Raw genomic sequence first — 17,881 nt, 5'->3', positions numbered from 1 at the left:
ATACTGCTCCTTTCCGACACACGGCCGTCATCGATCGCAGCGATCCATCCCCTGACACCCTTACTCCATCATGAAGTCGCCTTCGAGTCGTCCGACCTCGCGTCGGCGACCGCGTACACCCGCCATCACCGTTGACACTTCTGCCGTCAACCCTGACCAAGGTAAGCAAAGCAAGCAAACTCACGTCCCCTGCCTCTCATTACGTCACGTCCTCCTTGTACCTGAGCCGTGGCGTTCCAATGGCGTCGAGAGGAGCATGGGAGAAAAGGCACCGCCCCTTTGCACAGCGCTAACGTGTTACAGAACAACCGCCGATAGACTCGTCGTCTTCCCCCGAGTCGCCTGCCTTGGACGATAACAACACCCTCGCCGTCCCCACAAAGACCACACGCGCCCCGTCAGTCTCTTCTACCGCCAGCCCTGATGCCACCGACACTCCCCATCGAAAGCCCTCGAGTGCCGGTGCGAACAACGGAAATGGCATGTCCGACCCTCTGGCTCCCAATCCCGGCGAGGAGGAACTCTTCAATATTGCCAATAACCCCTTCGCCTTTTCTCCGGGCCAGCTCTCTAAGCTGATCAACCCAAAGAGCATGGACGCTCTTGCTGCCCTCGGCGGCCTTGCCGGGCTTGAGAAGGGGCTGAGGACAGACGCAAAGGCTGGCCTCAGCGTCGATGAGATTGAAATCCCGGAACCCATCACATTCGACGAGGCGACCGCTGCCGGTTCCCACTCCGAATCATCTGCCCATCATTCGCCCGATGCCGCGACGCTCGCCGACCAATTCGAAGACCCCAATACCACAGCCGCCACCCACAAGAGCAAGAACTCCAGCCGTCACTTTACCGACCGAAAGCGCGTATACGGGTCGAATTCACTGCCGGAGAGGAAATCAAAGTCGCTCCTTGAATTGGCCTGGATTGCCCTTCAGGATCGCGTCCTGATCCTGCTCAGCGTCGCCGCTGTCGTGTCGCTGGCTCTGGGTCTGTATCAGACCTTTGGCGGCACCGAGCACGAGGGCGCCAAAGTCGAGTGGGTCGAGGGCGTTGCCATCGTCGTTGCCATCTTCATCGTCGTCACCGTCGGCGCGTTGAACGACTATCAAAAGGAACGCCAGTTTCGAAAGCTGAACAAGAAAAAGGAGGACCGCTTCGTCAAAGTCATTCGCTCGGGCCAGCCGTGCAGCATTTCCATTCACGACTTGCTCGTGGGAGACGTCATGTTATTGGAAGCAGGAGATGTCATTCCCGTCGACGGCGTCTACATTGGCGGACACAATGTCAGCTGCGACGAATCATCCGCCACCGGCGAGTCAGATCTCATCAAGAAAGTGCCCGCCGGCGAGGCTCTGAGCGCCATGCGTGGCGACGGGGCGAAATGGAACCTGAAGAAGGCCGACCCGTTTCTCATCTCGGGCGCCCGAGTCTTGGACGGCTTTGGAACCTTTGTCGTCACCGCCGTGGGGCAGCATTCAAGTCACGGCAGGACCATGATGTCCTTGCGCGACGATCCGGGACTGACGCCGCTGCAGCTGAAGCTCAATATCCTCGCTGGTACTTTTTCCCGTTCTTCAAGGTACATCGTACGCATCGTACTGGATTGCTAAACATTTCATAGGTTATATCGCCAAACTCGGCAGCGCGGCCGGTCTCATCCTTCTCACCACTCTTACCATTGAATTCCTTGCCCGGCTTCCTGGGAACAACGACACGTCTGAACAAAAGGGACAGAGTTTCCTACAAATCCTCATCGTCTCCATCACCATTGTGGTCGTCGCCGTCCCCGAAGGGTTACCTCTTGCCGTCACACTATCCCTTGCCTACGCGACGAAGCGCATGACCAAGGAGAACAACCTCGTCCGTCACCTGCAGTCGTGCGAGACGATGGGTAATGCGACCGTCATCTGCTCCGACAAGACGGGCACGCTGACGGAGAATGTCATGACGGTGGTCACCGGAGCCATGGGTACGGGACGTGTCCGCTTCAGCGAGAACGACGTACGGGATGAACCGGACCCCGACGCGTGGGGACCATCGACCCCGACGAACACGACCTCCACCGCCGTCGACACCAAGCCCTCGGGCTCCTCGTCGCCCGTTTCTCCCGATGTTACCTATCTCAGGACGGGGAAACTGGCCCCTGGGCTGGCGGCGGAATTCACTGACCTCGTGAAGCAGTCGGTGGCCATGAACAGCACCGCATTCGAAGCAGAGGAGAAGGGGAAAATGGTTTTCGTCGGCACAAAGACCGAGACGGCGCTTCTCGACTGGGTTCGCCGTTGTTTCGCACTCGGGCCCATTGCCGAAGAGCGCGCCAGCCACCCTACGGAGCAGTTTTACCCTTTCAACTCGAAGCGGAAATGCATGGGCATCGTCATCCGGTTGCCGAAAAACAAGTGGCGGTTCTTCGTCAAGGGCGCCCCGGAGATTCTCCTGGGACAGTGCAACTCGGCCGTGGCTGATCCCACAAAGTCGCTGGATCCCGCCAGGCTCGGGGACGCCGAGAAGGACGAGATTCGGGGCATCATCACGTCGTACGCCAGGAAATCGCTCCGGACCCTGGGCCTGTCATACCGCGACTTTGACAGCTGGCCGCCCCCGAACGTCCGCAGGGAGGAGGGCACGGACAATATGGAGTTTTCGGACCTCTTCCAGGACATGACGTGGCTCGGCGTGGTTGGTATCCAGGACCCCGTCCGGAATGCTGTCCCCGCGGCGGTGGAGCAATGCCACAAGGCGTCGGTTTCCGTCAAGATGGTCACGGGCGATAACGTGGAGACGGCCAGGGCGATCGCCCGCGAGTGCGGCATCTTGACGGAGAACGGGCTCGTCATGGAGGGCGTCGAGTTTCGTCGACTCTCCGAGGCACAGAGAGCTGGCGTGGTCAGGGACCTTCAGGTGCTCGCGCGATCCAGTCCCGAGGACAAGAAGGTCCTCGTCAAGGCGCTGAAGGCCCTCGGGGATGTCGTCGCAGCCACGGGAGACGGGACGAACGATGCGCCGGCGCTCAAGGTAGCCGACGTGGGTTTCTCCATGGGCATCACGGGCACAGAGGTGGCCAAGGAGGCATCCGATATTATCCTTATGGACGACAACTTTTCGTCGATTGTGGGCGCGCTGGCGTGGGGTCGTGCCATTAACGACGCGGTCAAGAAGTTCCTCCAGTTCCAGATCACGGTGAACATCACGGCCGTCATCCTCACGTTTGTGTCGGCCGTGGCGGACGAGAACGAGTCGTCGGTCTTGTCGGCGATCCAGCTTCTCTGGGTCAATCTCATCATGGACACGTTTGCGGCGCTCGCGCTGGCGACGGATCCGCCGACGGAGAGTCAGCTGACGCGGAAGCCCGAGGCGAAGACGGCGCCGCTGATCACGCTTACGATGTGGAAGATGATTATCGGACAGTCCATCTACCAGCTCATCGTGTGCTTCGTGCTCCACTTTGCGGGCCCGTCGTTCCTCCCGTACCCGCCGGACGAGATGAAGACGCTCGTGTTCAACACGTTTGTCTTTATGCAAATCTTCAAGCTGTTCAACAGCCGGCGCATCGACAACCAGCTCAACATCTTCGAGGGCCTGTCGCGCAACCGGCTGTTCATGCTGATGCTATCCATCATGATTGCCGGGCAGGTGCTCATCATCTTCGTGGGCGGGGCGGCGTTCGTGGTGGTGCCGCTGAACGGTCCCCAGTGGGGCATCTCTTTGGTGCTCGGGTTCCTTTCCATTCCCGTGGGCATCCTCATCCGGCTGTTCCCCGACTCGATCGTGCGGCGCTGCACTCAGTTTGTGGTCCGGCACACGCCGAGCATTCCGGTGCCCAAGTTCCTCCGGCGCAGCAAGGGTGGCGAGGATCTGGAGGCGCAGAACGGCTTGGGGCCGGCGTTTATGACGATCCGCAACGACCTCGCCTTCTTGAAGCGCGTGCGCGGCGGCCGCATCCGGCTGATCAGCGAGGCCATCGTGCACCCGGTGGAGACGGCGCGGCGGGCACGCAGCAGCAGCCGGACGGGAGGGTCGGGGTCGGAAGACGACCGGTCGTCGATATCACCGAGACGGTCGGCGATGAACTCGGCCATGGGCATGCCCGGCATCTTGGCGGCCAGTATCGGAGGCCTGTCGCCGATGGAGCGGCAGGGGTCGTCGGTAACGTCGGACTCTGCTCCTGTGGCAAGCGTGGAGGCCAGGGGCGAGGCGTTGCAGCCAAGAGAGCAAGTGTAGGTGGCAAGGAGTTGTACGATTTTTTGTCTTCTTTTTCACCTTCGTTTGTTTGGTGTTGTGGTATAGATAATTTCCTTGGTGTGATATCCCGATATATTTCCTTCAAACGGCGCGGCTCGGTTCGGTTTGGTTTGTGAGCGAAAATAATATACGGGTAAGGAGTAGATAGTAGACAAGATTCTATCTTTCAGTATATTTTCAGTCGTTACCAATTCAACTATTCAGTATAGGGACGATCCTCGAGGAACGTGATTTGGTTATTATTGGGGGTCATTCCAACTTTGACTGGAACGCTACTACCTATAGGACGACAGTAACTTGACGCGACGAACAACGGGGTCTCGACTGACTCGTTCAAGGGATTTGTTAACGGTTAGGGGTAAAGGGAGGGGCGTATGCGACGAGCTTGGAGAAGATGGACGTGGGAACTTGGTTGATTGGGTCTGCATGCCACATGGGGCCAAGATGGACTCAAGGGAGCTGTGGGAAGGCAGACGAAGACGGGGGGTATGTACAAAGGGTAGAAGTCAAGGTGGTCGCTCAAACACGACTCGTTTGGACGCCCTGGACAAGGCCATTGTACTCGGCTTTGGCCTGGACCCAACTCGGTGGGGGTTTCGGATCGCGGGAGCGGGGTGCACGGCGCCGGGAGGACCCTAGAATGCCGTGCCGGGAATGCCGGGAGTGCCTCCGCAGCCGCCCATCCCTGCATGCAGGGAGACTGAGCCTACAACGTATTCTTCTCTTGGAATTCTTCTTCTTCATCGGGTTCCTTACACGCGCTGTCTTTATTCCTTCAAGCACGAGTACAGCTTAATGTAGTCTACCTACTGACAGGATCGGTTTTCCGGGGCTGGTTCCCTCGCTCACACTCGGTGCTTTTTTGCTCATTGGGTTGACCATTCGTCGAATTCATGTTCGATATTGTATCAATACTCCTTTATAGACGACCCATTGCCTCCCTGGTGGTGGTACTAATCTCATCTTATATTCCGTTTCCCCTTCGTCTCGTTTTCCCTGTCGTCTTCTCACCTCAAGCTTGCATCTTTGATACTGGAAATTCTTTTGCCACCACAAAGGGAATACAAGTCCTTCTTTCGCTTTGTGCCAAGTCAACTCGGGTAGAAGAGACATTTCCATCGTTTCACTGACATGGCTGGCTTGGTGGACGACTTTTTCCCGAGTAGCCGTTCCAGTCGGCGGCCCATCATGGGTCCCACGACTCCCATCTTGGATGACCATGAGGAAAAGTCCATGAAGTCCAAGGCGACACTTACATCTACACCCAACCTGAGTGGTGGCGGGAAAGACTTCCCTTCAGGTACACCATCCGACTCGGTAGCCGAACCTACCCCTGAGCCGTCAGGGGAAGTAAACGACAAGGACGAGGACAGGGGAGACGAAGATACAGAGGATGCAAACGAAGGGACGCAAAACGAGGATGATCAAATAGAACAGTCCTCCAGCGTTAGCCCGTCTCTTTCCTCGACAGACCGAATGAATCCCTCGAGGATACCGCCGACAACTTTGATCACCTCCACTCTACCTTTGCAAATCAAAACATCCTATTCTGTGTCCTCCGCCGAATCTCCCGTACAGGCATCGGTCGATGTCGAAGAACCAGCCATCCTTCCAAGCAGCGAAACTCTGCTAGATGAGCAGGACGAGGACGAAAAACCCATCATGGCACCACCCCCGATGACATCCCTCCCTCGCCCGCCACAACAAATAACAGCAGCCGATGGCTTAGAGTTGATACAGTCCACGCTTCTCACCTTGTCTCTTGTCAGCAGCAGCAGCACGGCAATCCGCAGCAGAATCGACAACGGAGGCGAATCGAGCATAGCAACATCTACGGAAACAGATCACGCAGCCGCCACAGCACTCAGCGCCCCACCGCCGGACGGTGACATTCCCAGCGGGGATGGGGGCCTCCCTTCGGCGCTGATGCCGGCACTGCCCATCTCGCTCGGGCTAGCGGGCGGGATCCTCGTGGTGGCGGTGCTGGCGGGGACGCTGTACAGGAAGAAGGTGTGGCCTTTCTGCGAGCGGAGGCGGGCCCGGGAAGATTTCGAGACCATGGAGGCGGTGGTGGTGGCGCGGGAGATGGAGAAGCGGCAGAGGATGAAGTGGGATCCGAGGGTGAGTGGGGGTTGGAACGGGAATGCGCATTTTTAAGACTTGCCGGTGGTGGCGATGGGGCACGGGTTTGAGGGGATTCAGGGGGGGGGGGGTTCAGGGGAAGGGGTTTTTTGCTGACCTGGACGATCGGGTTGTCGTTCTCATGAACCATGTAATAATTAATATACTCCGCGGAGTAAGAGATTCTAATACTAGTCAACTATAGACTCATGACCATGCCATGTCTATCTGATCGTCTGATTCCCCGGAATTGCAGCTAATCCAGGCTCACTCGCAGCTTCTCAAGGAACCGAGCAAGCGGAGGGACCGTTGATCAACGAACGACGCCGGTCCATTCCGAACGGCGTCCATGGACCACGTATTCGGGAACGTTCCACTTGCTTTTGTAGCATGGCGGCATTGGCCATTGGGTTCCCTTGGACTAACACGACTTGGAGGTGATGGATGTTGAAGGTACATGTACTGCAACGACCGTCTTTGCCACCGGATACATCAGTACAGCACATAGACGGCGAGCTGTACGTTGTACCGAGTCAGTTATAGCCAAAGGCTCGTCAGTCGTCACTCTGGCGGTTGAGTCGTGTTCCGTTCTGTAACGATGACCATGGCCCGAACGATAACCATGGCCCGAACCTCCCGAGCCGTGTACCATCTACTTGCATGACTGACAAGCCACCGGGCTAGAGACGTGTAAGTAAGCGGTCCGTGGGAGTCGGGACAAGAATCGTGATGGATCTCGGCCGCCCCGTGGTAGAACACCACGACATTGCCAACTCCATCGTACACCCCTTCCGTTGAGAAATGAACCGTTGAGACTATTACCTGCTCAGTAGAACATTCTGGCTTCACCTCGGAAGGTCAACCACGAGTCACAATGGACATACTTCGTACCTCTGATTCCCACCACCAAAGCTGATGTGATGCCGTTAGAACGTAACGTGAACCAACGCTCAAAGTCCAAGTAACCCCCAGCAAGACATTTTATTGCGCAGTGACGCCATGGATACCGCTGTACCGATTCACTGGTGCCGCCATGTCCCTACAATCCTAGGTAGACTGGGGGCCACCTCTTCGGACGACGGCAGTAGGGTTGCCTCATGGACCATGGTGGCAACGGACGAGTAGGACGCACGCTCTACTACCCACGACAATTAACTTTCCGCCGTCTAAAGGCCGTGCCAAACTGGCGGGGCAGATGGTCTTTCTTTTCGTTTCCTTTTCTCTTGCCTCTCCCTCTCGGAAAAGAACGCGTCATGACAGTCGGACTTCGTCAAACCTTGTTGTTTAAATACTAACGTCCGGTCATACGTTGCTTTCCTTGCCCCGTTGCCTGGGAAATCCTCTTGGTGTTGCTGAGTTTCCCCCTTGTTTCCTTCCAATCCATCTGTTCACCACCCGCCACGTCGACTTCACCTCCCGCTGGGACGACGATAGTGAAGCCATAGAATATCTGCCAACCGGGCTGGTCCTCTTCTCATCGATCCCCTGTCGACAGCGCTGCCTGTCGATTCTTCAGTCGACCTCAGTCGATCCCTTCTCAAGGCGAACAACTGCAAGACTTGGACATCATGGACAAGCAACAAAAAGACGGCCCCGACGGGGACGGGCGCGCCAATCTCACCTGCGCCGAGAACCTCGAACCCAAGGCGCCCCCCATCAAAGTCTTCAACGCCCACATCCTCTTCATGGGCCTCCTCGTCTCCCTGGGCGGCTTCATCTTCGGATACGAGGGCGGCGCCATCTCGGGCTACATCCAGATGCGCGACTTTGTCCGCCGCTTCGGCTACGCGACGACAGACATAGCCGGCCGCCACGAGCTGGGCAAGATCCGCACGGGGTGCATGGTCTCCTTCCTCTGCGTCGGCTGCCTCGTCGGCGCCCTCGTCAGCGCCCCCGTGGCCGACCGCTTCGGCCGGAAATACAGCATCACCCTGTGGAACGTCGTCTACATTGTCGGCAACATCGTCGCCATCTCCGCCCGCACCACCTGGTACCAGGTGCCCATCGGCCGCCTCGTCGGCGGGCTCGGCATCGGCGCCCTCTCCGTGCTGACCCCCATGTACCAGAGCGAGACGTCGCCCAAGCAGGTCCGCGGCATGCTCGTCAGCGCCTACCAGCTCTTCATCACCCTGGGCATCTTCACCTCGTACTGCATCAACTACGGCACCGAGGGCATCGACGGCCCCGCCGCCTGGCGCATCACCATGGGCTGCGGCTTCATCGCCCCGACCATCATGGGCCTCGGCGCCCTGTTCCTCCGCGAGTCGCCGCGCTGGGACTTTCGCCGCGGGAACCACGACGCCGCCGCCACCACCCTCGCCCGCGTGTCGCGCGCCCACGTCAAGCACCCGGACGTGCAGCACCAGCTCCGCGAGATCCGCCACCAGCTGGAGGCCGAGAGCGCCGCCGGCCAGACCAAGTGGCACGAGTTCATCACCGGCCCGGCCATGACCCGCCGCACCCTCCTCGGCATCACCCTGCAGGCCCTGCAGCAGCTCACCGGCGCCAACTTTTTCTTCTACTACGGCACGCAAATCTTCTACGCCGTCGGCATCGACAACTCGTACATCACCTCCATGATCCTCGGCGCCGTCAATTTCGGTTCCACCTTTGTCGGCCTCTGGGTCGGCCATCGCTACCGCCGCCGTCCTGCCCTCGTCATCGGCGGCGCCTGGATGTGTATTTGTTTGCTCGTCTTTGCGTCGCTGGGCTCCTTTGCGCTGTACCCGGACGGCAACCCGTCGAACCCCAACGCCCGTACCAATCCGGGCGTCGGTTACGCCATGATCGCCTTTGCCTGTCTCTTCATCTTTGGTTTCGCCACCACGGTATGTCTACAGTGACTTCTCTTCTTCCCTTCCACTTTTGATCATATTGATCCGCTTTGCTAACCAAAGTCCGCAGTGGGGTCCGCTGGTCTGGGCCATCGTCGGCGAAATGTACCCGTCTCGCTACCGCGCCCGGTGCATGGGGCTGGCCACCGCCAGCAACTGGTTGTGGAACTTTCTCATCTCCTTCTTCACCCCGTTCATCACCGGCGCGATCAATTACCGCTACGGATACGTCTTTGCGGCCTGCTGCGGCGCCGGTGCCGTCATCGTCTACTTTTTCGTCATCGAGTCGCAGCGTCGTTCCCTCGAAGAGGTCGACACCATGTATGTCTGCCGCGTGCTGCCGTGGAAGAGTGCCAAGTGGGAAGCCGATAGCATCGATGAGAGGGACCTTGGGGAGGTGGATAGGCCTTAGGTATTGCGGAGGTGACTCGGCTCGGTTGGAACCCAGCCGGACCAGCGTCCACTTCACAATGTCCTGCTCCAACTTGTCTGGTTTCACGGATTAGAAGAGGGTTTGGTCGGCTGTCCCCCCGTTGTCCGCAAATGGCTATACCGAGGACCATAATTCCAGGCCCAAGTTCGGCATCGCTGGTGTGGGGGAGGGCCCAAACCCAAGGGCGAGATGAAAGATGCGACTGGAAGTCATTGAGCGTTTGGATGGAGTGGTAAGGAGTTATTGAAATGCGAACTGTATGTATTCCCTTGAATGTTTCCGCTTACGCCTTTGATGCCCGTGTTCCGTCATGTTCTGTAGTAGTAGTGGTAGTGGCGTCTGCGATTGAACCGTCATCAGGCTTATCACTTTGCTCACGCCACCAACTGACCAGTGCATCGACTTCACACCAGGGAAGCTGGGACGGATCCGGGTACCACCATCGCACAGACCGGTTTGGCGGCCGGTCACTGGCGTACTTGTTGAGGCTACCGCCATCGAACAGGTGATTCTTGACACCCACGAGCAGGACGGGGGTGCCCAGCGTCGGACGAAACTCGTCGGGGTCGAGGAAGACGGTCAGCATGATTTGCTTCGGGGTGGATGGATCGACGAGGCGGGCCCTCCGGCAGGAGTAAGGGGGGAAACGGAAGGGTTCCACCTCGGAAAGCGACACGACGATGGCGAGGACGTTGATGGACCAGTTTTGCTTGTACGGGAGATGGGGGATGGAGCAGAGGGGCGTCAGCTTGAGAGGGATCGAGGGATGCGTCCAGTCGCGGGGGAGGGCGACTGGCGCGGCGGGCTGGCGGCGTGGGGGTTGGTGAGCGGGTTGGTCAGGCTTGCGGGATGGAGGCGAGCGAGACGCGGCAGCACGTTTGGCGCTGCTGTGGTCGTTTCCGCGCGAACCGTTCCCACTTTGGTCGTTTCCACGCGAACTAGTCTTACTCTCACTTCCCCGTCCCGGTTCCCGACGAACGTGGCCCTCTAGACGGGCCGATTCTGATTCGGTAGGTTGAACGGTAACGTTGTGTACACCGCGATCTGGCGACGGGAATCGCTCGACCTTCTTATCCTGAGCCTGGGCGACGGCTTCGGCCATGTCAAGAAGGTCGTCGGCGTCGCTATCCAGAATGAAATCCTCCTCTTCGTCGGGTGGCTTTTGTGTCTGGCGCATAGACTTTCCCGTTCCCTCTTTCACGTGGGTTGGTCTTGTTGGACTACCCGAAGCGACATTCCTGTCTCGGGTGTGCGCATCTTGCTCTCGTTGTATCGGCGCCTTGTCGTTTTCCCGGCGTGCTTGAGCCATCGTCTCATCCGCATTGTATGGTTCGTCCGGCTCGCACAGGGCCATGTTCCATCCAACAGTCTCGACGTCGTGCACAACAAGGTAGACCATGGGCTTTCTCTCGACAGCAGAGTCCTCCCGGAACAGCTGGAAGCGATCAAGCCGAACATAGCAGCCGAGGCGGACGGTAGCCAGGTCGACGAAGCGGTGCATTTCGGGCCGTAGAAGGGCCTGGATGCACAGTTCTCCATCGCCTAGGAGGAGGCGGACTGCGCGCCATCGAGAAGAGCGGGGCAGAGCCAACGATTCGACCGACTCGACTAGGAAGATGGAGCCGGGGATGCAGAACCGCGTGCGCAAGAGGTCGGCGATGAGCGGTTTGGGCTCGAAGGGCTCGACGTCGGGAGCGAAGGTGATGGGCAGTGGACGGGTCATGGCATTGTCGGAGGTGATTGAGGGGTGGTGAGGAATATAAGAAAAGACATGGTCGTGTATGATTTACACTGCCATGGGATAGCTAATGCCGACTGGTTTTGTGGAGTTGATCTCTCGTAGGTTGTCTGTGATGGACGCGTCTACACGACACGAGTCTTGGAGGTCACGTGGGACCGTGCAGCTTACATAATAAAGCCCGTTGTATGTTGTACGGCGTACGGATAAGGGACTGGGCCCACAATGACGCACGGATCTTTTTGATAGATCGTGAGCTAGGAAGATACTTGGAAAATTTCGATCTCTACTCTGGTCTTTCTATTATCCACGCTATCTACGGAATTCTACTTCCGTGCCTTACGAATATGTATATTTTTTTATTGGTCTGGCTGGGGAACACCTTCAGATGTTTAGTCACATAGCTTCCGTATATTATTTCTCCTTGAACTCAACTCTTACACTAACAACACACACTCAAAGATCGAGTACACTGCCTGCTCCAAAGATCATTGCAATATTTGTGCAAGTCGGAAATTTAACAAGGATAACCTGGTAACGGCCTCCGACGTTTTCTGGTGGCAATGAGATGCCGAGGTTAGTGACGCCGATCATATGGTAAGCATGTCGGTACTCGGACTGAGCTTGGCGCCAACCTAGCTGACGCAAGAATTTATAGAACAGATTCTTATTTTCAGTGCCGAGCGTAATTTGCCGTACTAAGTGTTACTTGGGCGTTTTCACAAGACCAGTGCCATCTAACCAAACGAAATCTCTTCAGATTCAGTCTCTGGCTTTTGCCAACCTGTCGTACATGTACAGTACCTACGTGCAGTACCTACGACATAATCACATGTGAGCGTCGCTGACATCATTGGACTACCCCCTGTATCCCTGCATACGAAGTACGAATACAAGGGTGTCGGCTCCGTGGGTACCGACTACGCCGTCCCGGCATGTTGTTTGGCCGACTCCCCGATGGCACTTCGGATCCGAATGCGGAATACTCCGTCCAACAAAGTGTAACCAGGGTGCGCCTTGATAAGTTGATCCCGTCATATCCTCTCGCTGTCTCGTCTCCCTCGTGCTCTTTTCCCATTTCGTCTTTTCCATCTACATCTGTCACACTGTCGTCAAGAGCTACTACAACAACGACAATCATGTCCAAAGACGAACCCAACAGTCTCAACCACCCGCCCGACGGGGCAGAACCCGTCGGACGTGATCGAATCCCGTACTGGCGACTCATCGTCGACCACGCCGGCATCACACCAGCCGTTGCAAACCACAGCTACCCAGGCTCCGGCACGCCAGACGACCCGTACATCATCCACTGGATACCCAACGACCCGAGGAACCCCATGGAGTTCAGCGTCGCCAGGAAATGGTTCATGACCATGGTGCAGGCCATCGCCACCCTGGCCGTCGCCCTCCTCTCGTCGGCCTACACGGGCGGCATGGTCGGCATCATCCGGGAGTTTCAGATTGGACAAACCGTGGCCACCCTGGGCGTCTCGCTGTTCGTGCTCGGCTTCGCCGTCGGGCCCCTCCTCTGGGCGCCGCTGAGCGAGTTGTTCGGCCGCCAGGTCCTCTTCTTCGGCACCTACGCCGCCATGACCGCCTTCAACGCCGGGTGCGCCGGCGCCCCCAACGCCCGCACCCTGATCGTCCTCCGCTTCTTCTCCGGCGCCTTCGGCTCGTCGCCGCTGACCAACGCCGGCGGCGTCATCGCCGACCTCTTCCCCGCGGCCGAGCGCGGCCTCGCCATGGCCCTATTCGCCGCCGCGCCCTTCCTCGGCCCCGTGCTGGGCCCCATCATCGGCGGCTTCCTGGGCATGAACGCCGGCTGGCGCTGGGTCATGGGCTTCCTGGCCGCCTTCTCCGGCGCCGTCTGGATCATGGGCACCCTGCTCGTCCCCGAGACGTATGCCCCCGTCCTCATGCGGAAGCGGGCCAGCAAGCTGTCCAAGATGACGGGCAAGTGCTACGTGAGCCGCATCGACCACGAGAGGGGCAGGGTCACGCTCGCCGAGTCGTTCAAGGCCGCCCTGTCGCGTCCCTGGGTGCTCCTCTTCAAGGAGCCCATCGTCTTTTTGCTTTCCCTGTACATGGCCATCATCTACGGCACGCTCTACATGCTCTTCGCCGCCTTCCCCATCGTCTACCAGCAGAACCGGGGCTGGAACCAGGGCATCGGCGGCCTCGCGTTCCTCGGCATCATGGTGGGCATGATGTTCGCCGTGGGCCTCACCATCCCGGGCAACAAGCGGTTCGCCAAGATGGCGGAGAAGTATGGTGGGTTCGCGCCGCCCGAGACGCGTCTCCCGCCCGCCATCATTGGCTCCGTCGCGCTGCCCATCGGCCTCTTCTGGTTCGCCTGGACCAACAGCCCTTCGGTCCACTGGATGGCCAGCATTGCGGCCGGCGTGCCGTTCGGCTTCGGCATGGTCCTGGTGTTCCTGAGTCTGATGAACTACCTCGTCGACGCCTATACCATCTTTGCCGCCTCGGTCCTCGCCGCGAGCTCGGTGATCCGCTCCCTGTTCGGCACGGCGTTCCCCCTGTTCACCACCTACATGTATGACGACCTGGGCATCCACTGGGCGTCTTCGATTCCCGCCTTCCTGGCCCTCGCCTGCGTGCCGTTCCCCTTCCTCTTCTACAAGTACGGCGCTGCGATCCGGGCGCGGTGCAAGTTTGCCGCCCAGTCGGACGCCTTTATGAAGAAGCTTGCTCATGCGCAGAACGTGGAAAAGGATGAGGAGCCGGAATCGCAGCGGCCCAGTGCCGAGCCGATAGTTGGGGAGCGGCGGTCGGACTCGCGAGATGAGAGTGATTCCAGTGAGGAGGCAGAGATTGAGTCGATTCGCGTTGCGCCTACCCAGTCAAGAGCATCGATTCGTCGCACTGCTTCGTCGACGTATGAAGGCAACCCGTATGACATTGACCGGGTCAACACGCGACAGTCTTTTGGCTAAGCTTGGTCTTGGCGTCTTAATTTTCCTCTCCCTTCTTTTCTCTTGTCTTTTAATTATTTCTATTAATGGGTTTGCATAGAATGGCACTATAGACACTTGGACACTACATCATGTAACAAAAAAGCGGTAGCGATAGACATAATCACGGATCAAAAAAAGGGGTTGACGAGCAATATATATCTTAATACGATAGTAGTTGAAGGTGTTATTCTCTACAGTTTACCAACCCCTTTTTCCCTTGCCTAAGGCAGTACGATAAGCCCATGAATCCCAACTACGAACAACGCAAGTTCTGAATCAGATGTTATCATCATAATTTATATTATATCCAGTTCCTGGGTTCCGGGCCCAAGTATTGGAACCAATGAATCCCGGCAAAAACTATCCATGCATCTCATGATCCTGACAATAAGGGGTCCTTCTACGCTGTGTAACAGTAACTAGCCCTGATTTAGACGTCTATCCGACGTATTCGTAGCTACCATTGCCCTGACTAGCTATTTATACGAAAATCAGGCCATAAACCCCTCCCACCAAAATGCCTAGTGTATTGACTATATCGGAGTCGCATATTTTTGATATGCTTTTTAAAAACTGTTAGACAGACATAAACGAGGTACCTTGAAATCTTTATTCTGGTATAATATACTTGTATGACTGCCTGTATCTTCTTACGGTCCGTACCTACTAGGTACCTATCTCCAGGGCTACTCCGATTAGCGAGGTACGTATTTGCTGATGGCATCATAGCACACGTAACTTGTAACTACCAGCAGCGCCTAGTATAAATCAGGGAAAGCTTCCGAAAGTCATGGTCATTTATAGTCACTTAGCGATAGGTATGGGAATTCTCACTTCCTAACAACATAGAGAACCACGCCCCTAAAATTCTTACAGAAATCCCGGAATTCACCACACATCTCGCCCATAACCAAAACGACAGTCTCGTTCGTCAGTGGGCAAGTCGCCATCATTCATGGAGAGGACACCACCAGACAAGGGACCGCCTCCTCCCCCGCCTCCCCCGCGTCCCCCGCCGTCTTCCCCTCCTCCGCCTCACCCCGATGTCGCAGAAAGCAGCCGTCTGCCTCCCCCGTATGTCGAGGCCGGAAACAGTCAAGGTCCGACCCACAACGACCTTCTTCCGCCCGAAACCCTCCTTCTAGCAGGGACCACGATCCACGGAGGATCCAGCCCTTCCTCACCTCCGCTCTACCGACTATCCCATCCCGTGGGCCACCTCCGCGAATCGACGCCATCAGTCCAGCTCGCCCGCTTCGACTACCGTATCCGCGACAACGCCGCCACCGCCTCGACCCGCGAGAAGCACATCTTCAACCTCGTCCGCCCGCCGCCCATCACAGGCCCGTCGTTCGAGTACCAGCTCGAGTCGGTCTCGCGGTCGAACGTGGGCCACATAGGACTCAAGCTGCACCGTCCGCGGTCGGGGTTCGGCCGTAGCTTCTTCGGATTATCGTCGTCGTCATCGTCGTCGGCGCCGTCGTCTCCATTGTCGTCGTCTCTGACGGGGTATCGAGCCTGGCGGGCAGTGAGGCCGCGCGAAGGGGCCAATTTGGAGGAAAGGGAGCTCGTGTTCGTCGTGCACGCGCGAGACCCCGAACGGGGCCGGTACGAGTGGCGCGACGGGGGACGGGGCCAGGGACGGATCCTGGCGTACGAGACGAGTGAAGATGGCATCTACAGGCTGCAGATCGTCGAGACGTTGGAGAGGAAGTTGAGAGATGCCCTGGTTGGCACGTGGTGTCTGAGGCTCTGGTGGCAGATTGTTGTCTCCAACGTCAAGCCACTGGCTTGGGAAGATGGTGAGTTGCAGCGAATGACCGACATGGACGCAAGCCGCAAAGCTGACTTGAGACAGTCAAACGGATACTGCAGACTAAAAGACACGGATTTCCGACCGGGGCATCGGTTACCTTTTGAGTGAGGTGGAGGGAAGGGAAAGTCGTTGCTCTTTCCATTCGCCCTTTCCATTCGAATCACTTCGGTCAATATCACACCGAGGAAATGTCACTCACCGAGAAATGTTTGCGTTATCCGTCTCGGTCAACGGTGAGTTGGTACTGGTACTTTGTTACTTTGTTAACAATAGTGGGGCTTCAGTTCTTGTCGCACGTCACAACTGGTAACACCAATGGCAGGCCTGTCACCAGCTGTCATGTAGTCTGAGGCGAAATTGGAAAACTTCCGTCAATTTTTCAACCTCAACCATCGGCTCATAAAAATCACTCTTATCGCCTGTCACCTGTGACACATACCGCTTGGTTTCACAGCCATCTCAACAATCTCACCAAAAACCACCTTAAAATCCCGCGTTTCGTTCCCCTCACCCGCGGCCTAATTCTCCTCTTTACACATTCAACTGCAACTTCTTGCTTCACAGTCCCCCCTCCCAGATGCACCATGGACTCACCATACCAACATGAGCTCAAAACCGCCATCGCCGCCGTCCAGCGTGCAGCCCATCTCAGCAAAGCCGTCCTCGCCGCCGCCGGCAACCGCGTGAGCCACGTCGACAAGCAAGACCACTCCCCCGTCACCGTCGCCGACTTTGCCGTCCAGGCCCTCCTCACCGCCGCCCTCACCGCCGCCTTCCCCGGCGACGCCTTTGTCGGCGAAGAGACGGCCGACGACCTGCGCGCCGACTCGGGCCTCCTCGACCGCGTCTGGACCGTCCTGAAAGAGATCGCCGCCGATACAGACCTCGCAGGCGCCGACGGCGCGCCCCAGATCCCAGATACCCCGGACCGTGTGTGCGCCCTAGTCGACCGCGCCGGCCTGGGCGTCCCGGGAACCGGTCGGGTGTGGGTCTTCGACCCCATCGACGGCACGCAGACCTTCCTCCGCGGCGAAATATACGCCATTAACGCCTGCCTCCTCGTCGATGGCGAGCAGACCGTCGCCGTCGTCGGCCTGCCCAACCTCCACCCGGACGCCGTCTACCCCGTCAGCGACAAATCCGTCGACCCCGACCCGAAAGGCGGATCCATCCTGTACGGCGTCCGGGGTCACGGCGCGTTCCGTCGGCCGTTGACAGGACCGGCCGATCTCGTAGGCGACCGGCTCCCCCGCCACGAAGACACGCCCGCGAATCTCCGTTTTGTCACCAGCACGGTGGCCGGCTCGTCCGCCCTGGGCGTCAACGAAAAAGTCGCCGCGAAACTCGGCATGGAGTACCCCGGGAACGATCTCCTGGGGTGGGTGCCGCGGTGGGCGACGCTCGCCATGGGCTATGCCAACGTGACGGTCTGGGCGTACGCGCGACGCGAGAGGCAGGGGAAGATTTGGGACCATGCGGGGGCCATGCTCCTGTTCGAGGAGGTCGGAGGAAAGGTCTCGGACGTGGATGGGAAGGTTCCTGACCTAAAGGTTGGCCGTAAGATGGTCTCGAATTATGGTTGGGTTGCTGCGCCTCCTGGTGTGCACGGCCGTGTGCTGGAGACGGTGAGGGAGGTGTTGAGAGAGGAGGGCATGGGACATTTGCTACGATGAGGGAGGGATAAAAAGGGGTGGGGTAGATACAACCATGCTCAATGGTATT

At 57.9% G+C, this 17,881-nt stretch overlaps 7 protein-coding genes across 7 annotated transcripts; 5 read left to right on the top strand and 2 right to left on the bottom strand.

Annotated features, from left to right (window-relative positions):
• Positions 1–70: 70 nt before the first annotated feature.
• ACRALDRAFT_2027195 (uncharacterized protein) lies at positions 71–4,218 on the top strand (the record flags this gene model as incomplete). Its single annotated transcript, XM_071020443.1, has 3 exons — positions 71–161; positions 304–1,554; positions 1,619–4,218. The coding sequence occupies 3 exons, from the start codon at positions 71–73 to the stop codon at positions 4,216–4,218; spliced, it is 3,942 nt and encodes a 1,313-aa protein (XP_070874467.1).
• Positions 4,219–5,370: 1,152 nt separating this feature from the next.
• Positions 5,371–6,396, top strand: ACRALDRAFT_1071274 (uncharacterized protein; the record flags this gene model as incomplete). The annotated part of the gene is made up of 1 exon (XM_071017849.1): positions 5,371–6,396. The coding sequence occupies one exon, from the start codon at positions 5,371–5,373 to the stop codon at positions 6,394–6,396; it is 1,026 nt and encodes a 341-aa protein (XP_070874466.1).
• Positions 6,397–6,437: 41 nt separating this feature from the next.
• Positions 6,438–7,022, bottom strand: ACRALDRAFT_211326 (uncharacterized protein; the record flags this gene model as incomplete). Its single annotated transcript, XM_071023631.1, has 6 exons — positions 6,438–6,499; positions 6,568–6,596; positions 6,632–6,835; positions 6,865–6,876; positions 6,926–6,950; positions 7,010–7,022. 6 exons carry the CDS (start codon positions 7,020–7,022, stop codon positions 6,438–6,440), a joined length of 345 nt encoding a protein of 114 aa, XP_070874465.1.
• Positions 7,023–7,089: 67 nt separating this feature from the next.
• Positions 7,090–9,843, top strand: ACRALDRAFT_211327 (uncharacterized protein; the record flags this gene model as incomplete). Its single annotated transcript, XM_071023632.1, has 10 exons — positions 7,090–7,140; positions 7,194–7,285; positions 7,317–7,467; positions 7,556–7,639; positions 7,718–7,793; positions 7,856–7,885; positions 7,918–9,199; positions 9,258–9,591; positions 9,643–9,729; positions 9,766–9,843. 10 exons carry the CDS (start codon positions 7,090–7,092, stop codon positions 9,841–9,843), a joined length of 2,265 nt encoding a protein of 754 aa, XP_070874464.1.
• A 67-nt stretch (positions 9,844–9,910) lies between these two features.
• Positions 9,911–11,350, bottom strand: ACRALDRAFT_211328 (uncharacterized protein; the record flags this gene model as incomplete). Its single annotated transcript, XM_071023633.1, has 1 exon — positions 9,911–11,350. The coding sequence occupies one exon, from the start codon at positions 11,348–11,350 to the stop codon at positions 9,911–9,913; it is 1,440 nt and encodes a 479-aa protein (XP_070874463.1).
• A 1,025-nt stretch (positions 11,351–12,375) lies between these two features.
• ACRALDRAFT_1064442 (uncharacterized protein) lies at positions 12,376–14,536 on the top strand. The gene has a single exon (XM_071016968.1). The coding sequence runs from the start codon at positions 12,505–12,507 to the stop codon at positions 14,320–14,322; it is 1,818 nt and encodes a 605-aa protein (XP_070874462.1). The 5' UTR covers positions 12,376–12,504; the 3' UTR covers positions 14,323–14,536.
• A 2,207-nt stretch (positions 14,537–16,743) lies between these two features.
• Positions 16,744–17,832, top strand: ACRALDRAFT_2041806 (uncharacterized protein; the record flags this gene model as incomplete). Its single annotated transcript, XM_071021189.1, has 1 exon — positions 16,744–17,832. The coding sequence occupies one exon, from the start codon at positions 16,744–16,746 to the stop codon at positions 17,830–17,832; it is 1,089 nt and encodes a 362-aa protein (XP_070874461.1).
• Between the last annotated feature and the right edge of the window lie 49 nt (positions 17,833–17,881).

This window comes from Sodiomyces alcalophilus (genome assembly GCF_042370955.1).
Source record: "Sodiomyces alcalophilus JCM 7366 unplaced genomic scaffold ACRALscaffold_4, whole genome shotgun sequence".
NCBI lineage: Eukaryota > Fungi > Ascomycota > Sordariomycetes > Glomerellales > Plectosphaerellaceae > Sodiomyces > Sodiomyces alcalophilus.
The sequence above is the reverse complement of the archived record's forward strand: the minus strand, read 5'-3'. Positions and strand labels throughout refer to the sequence as shown.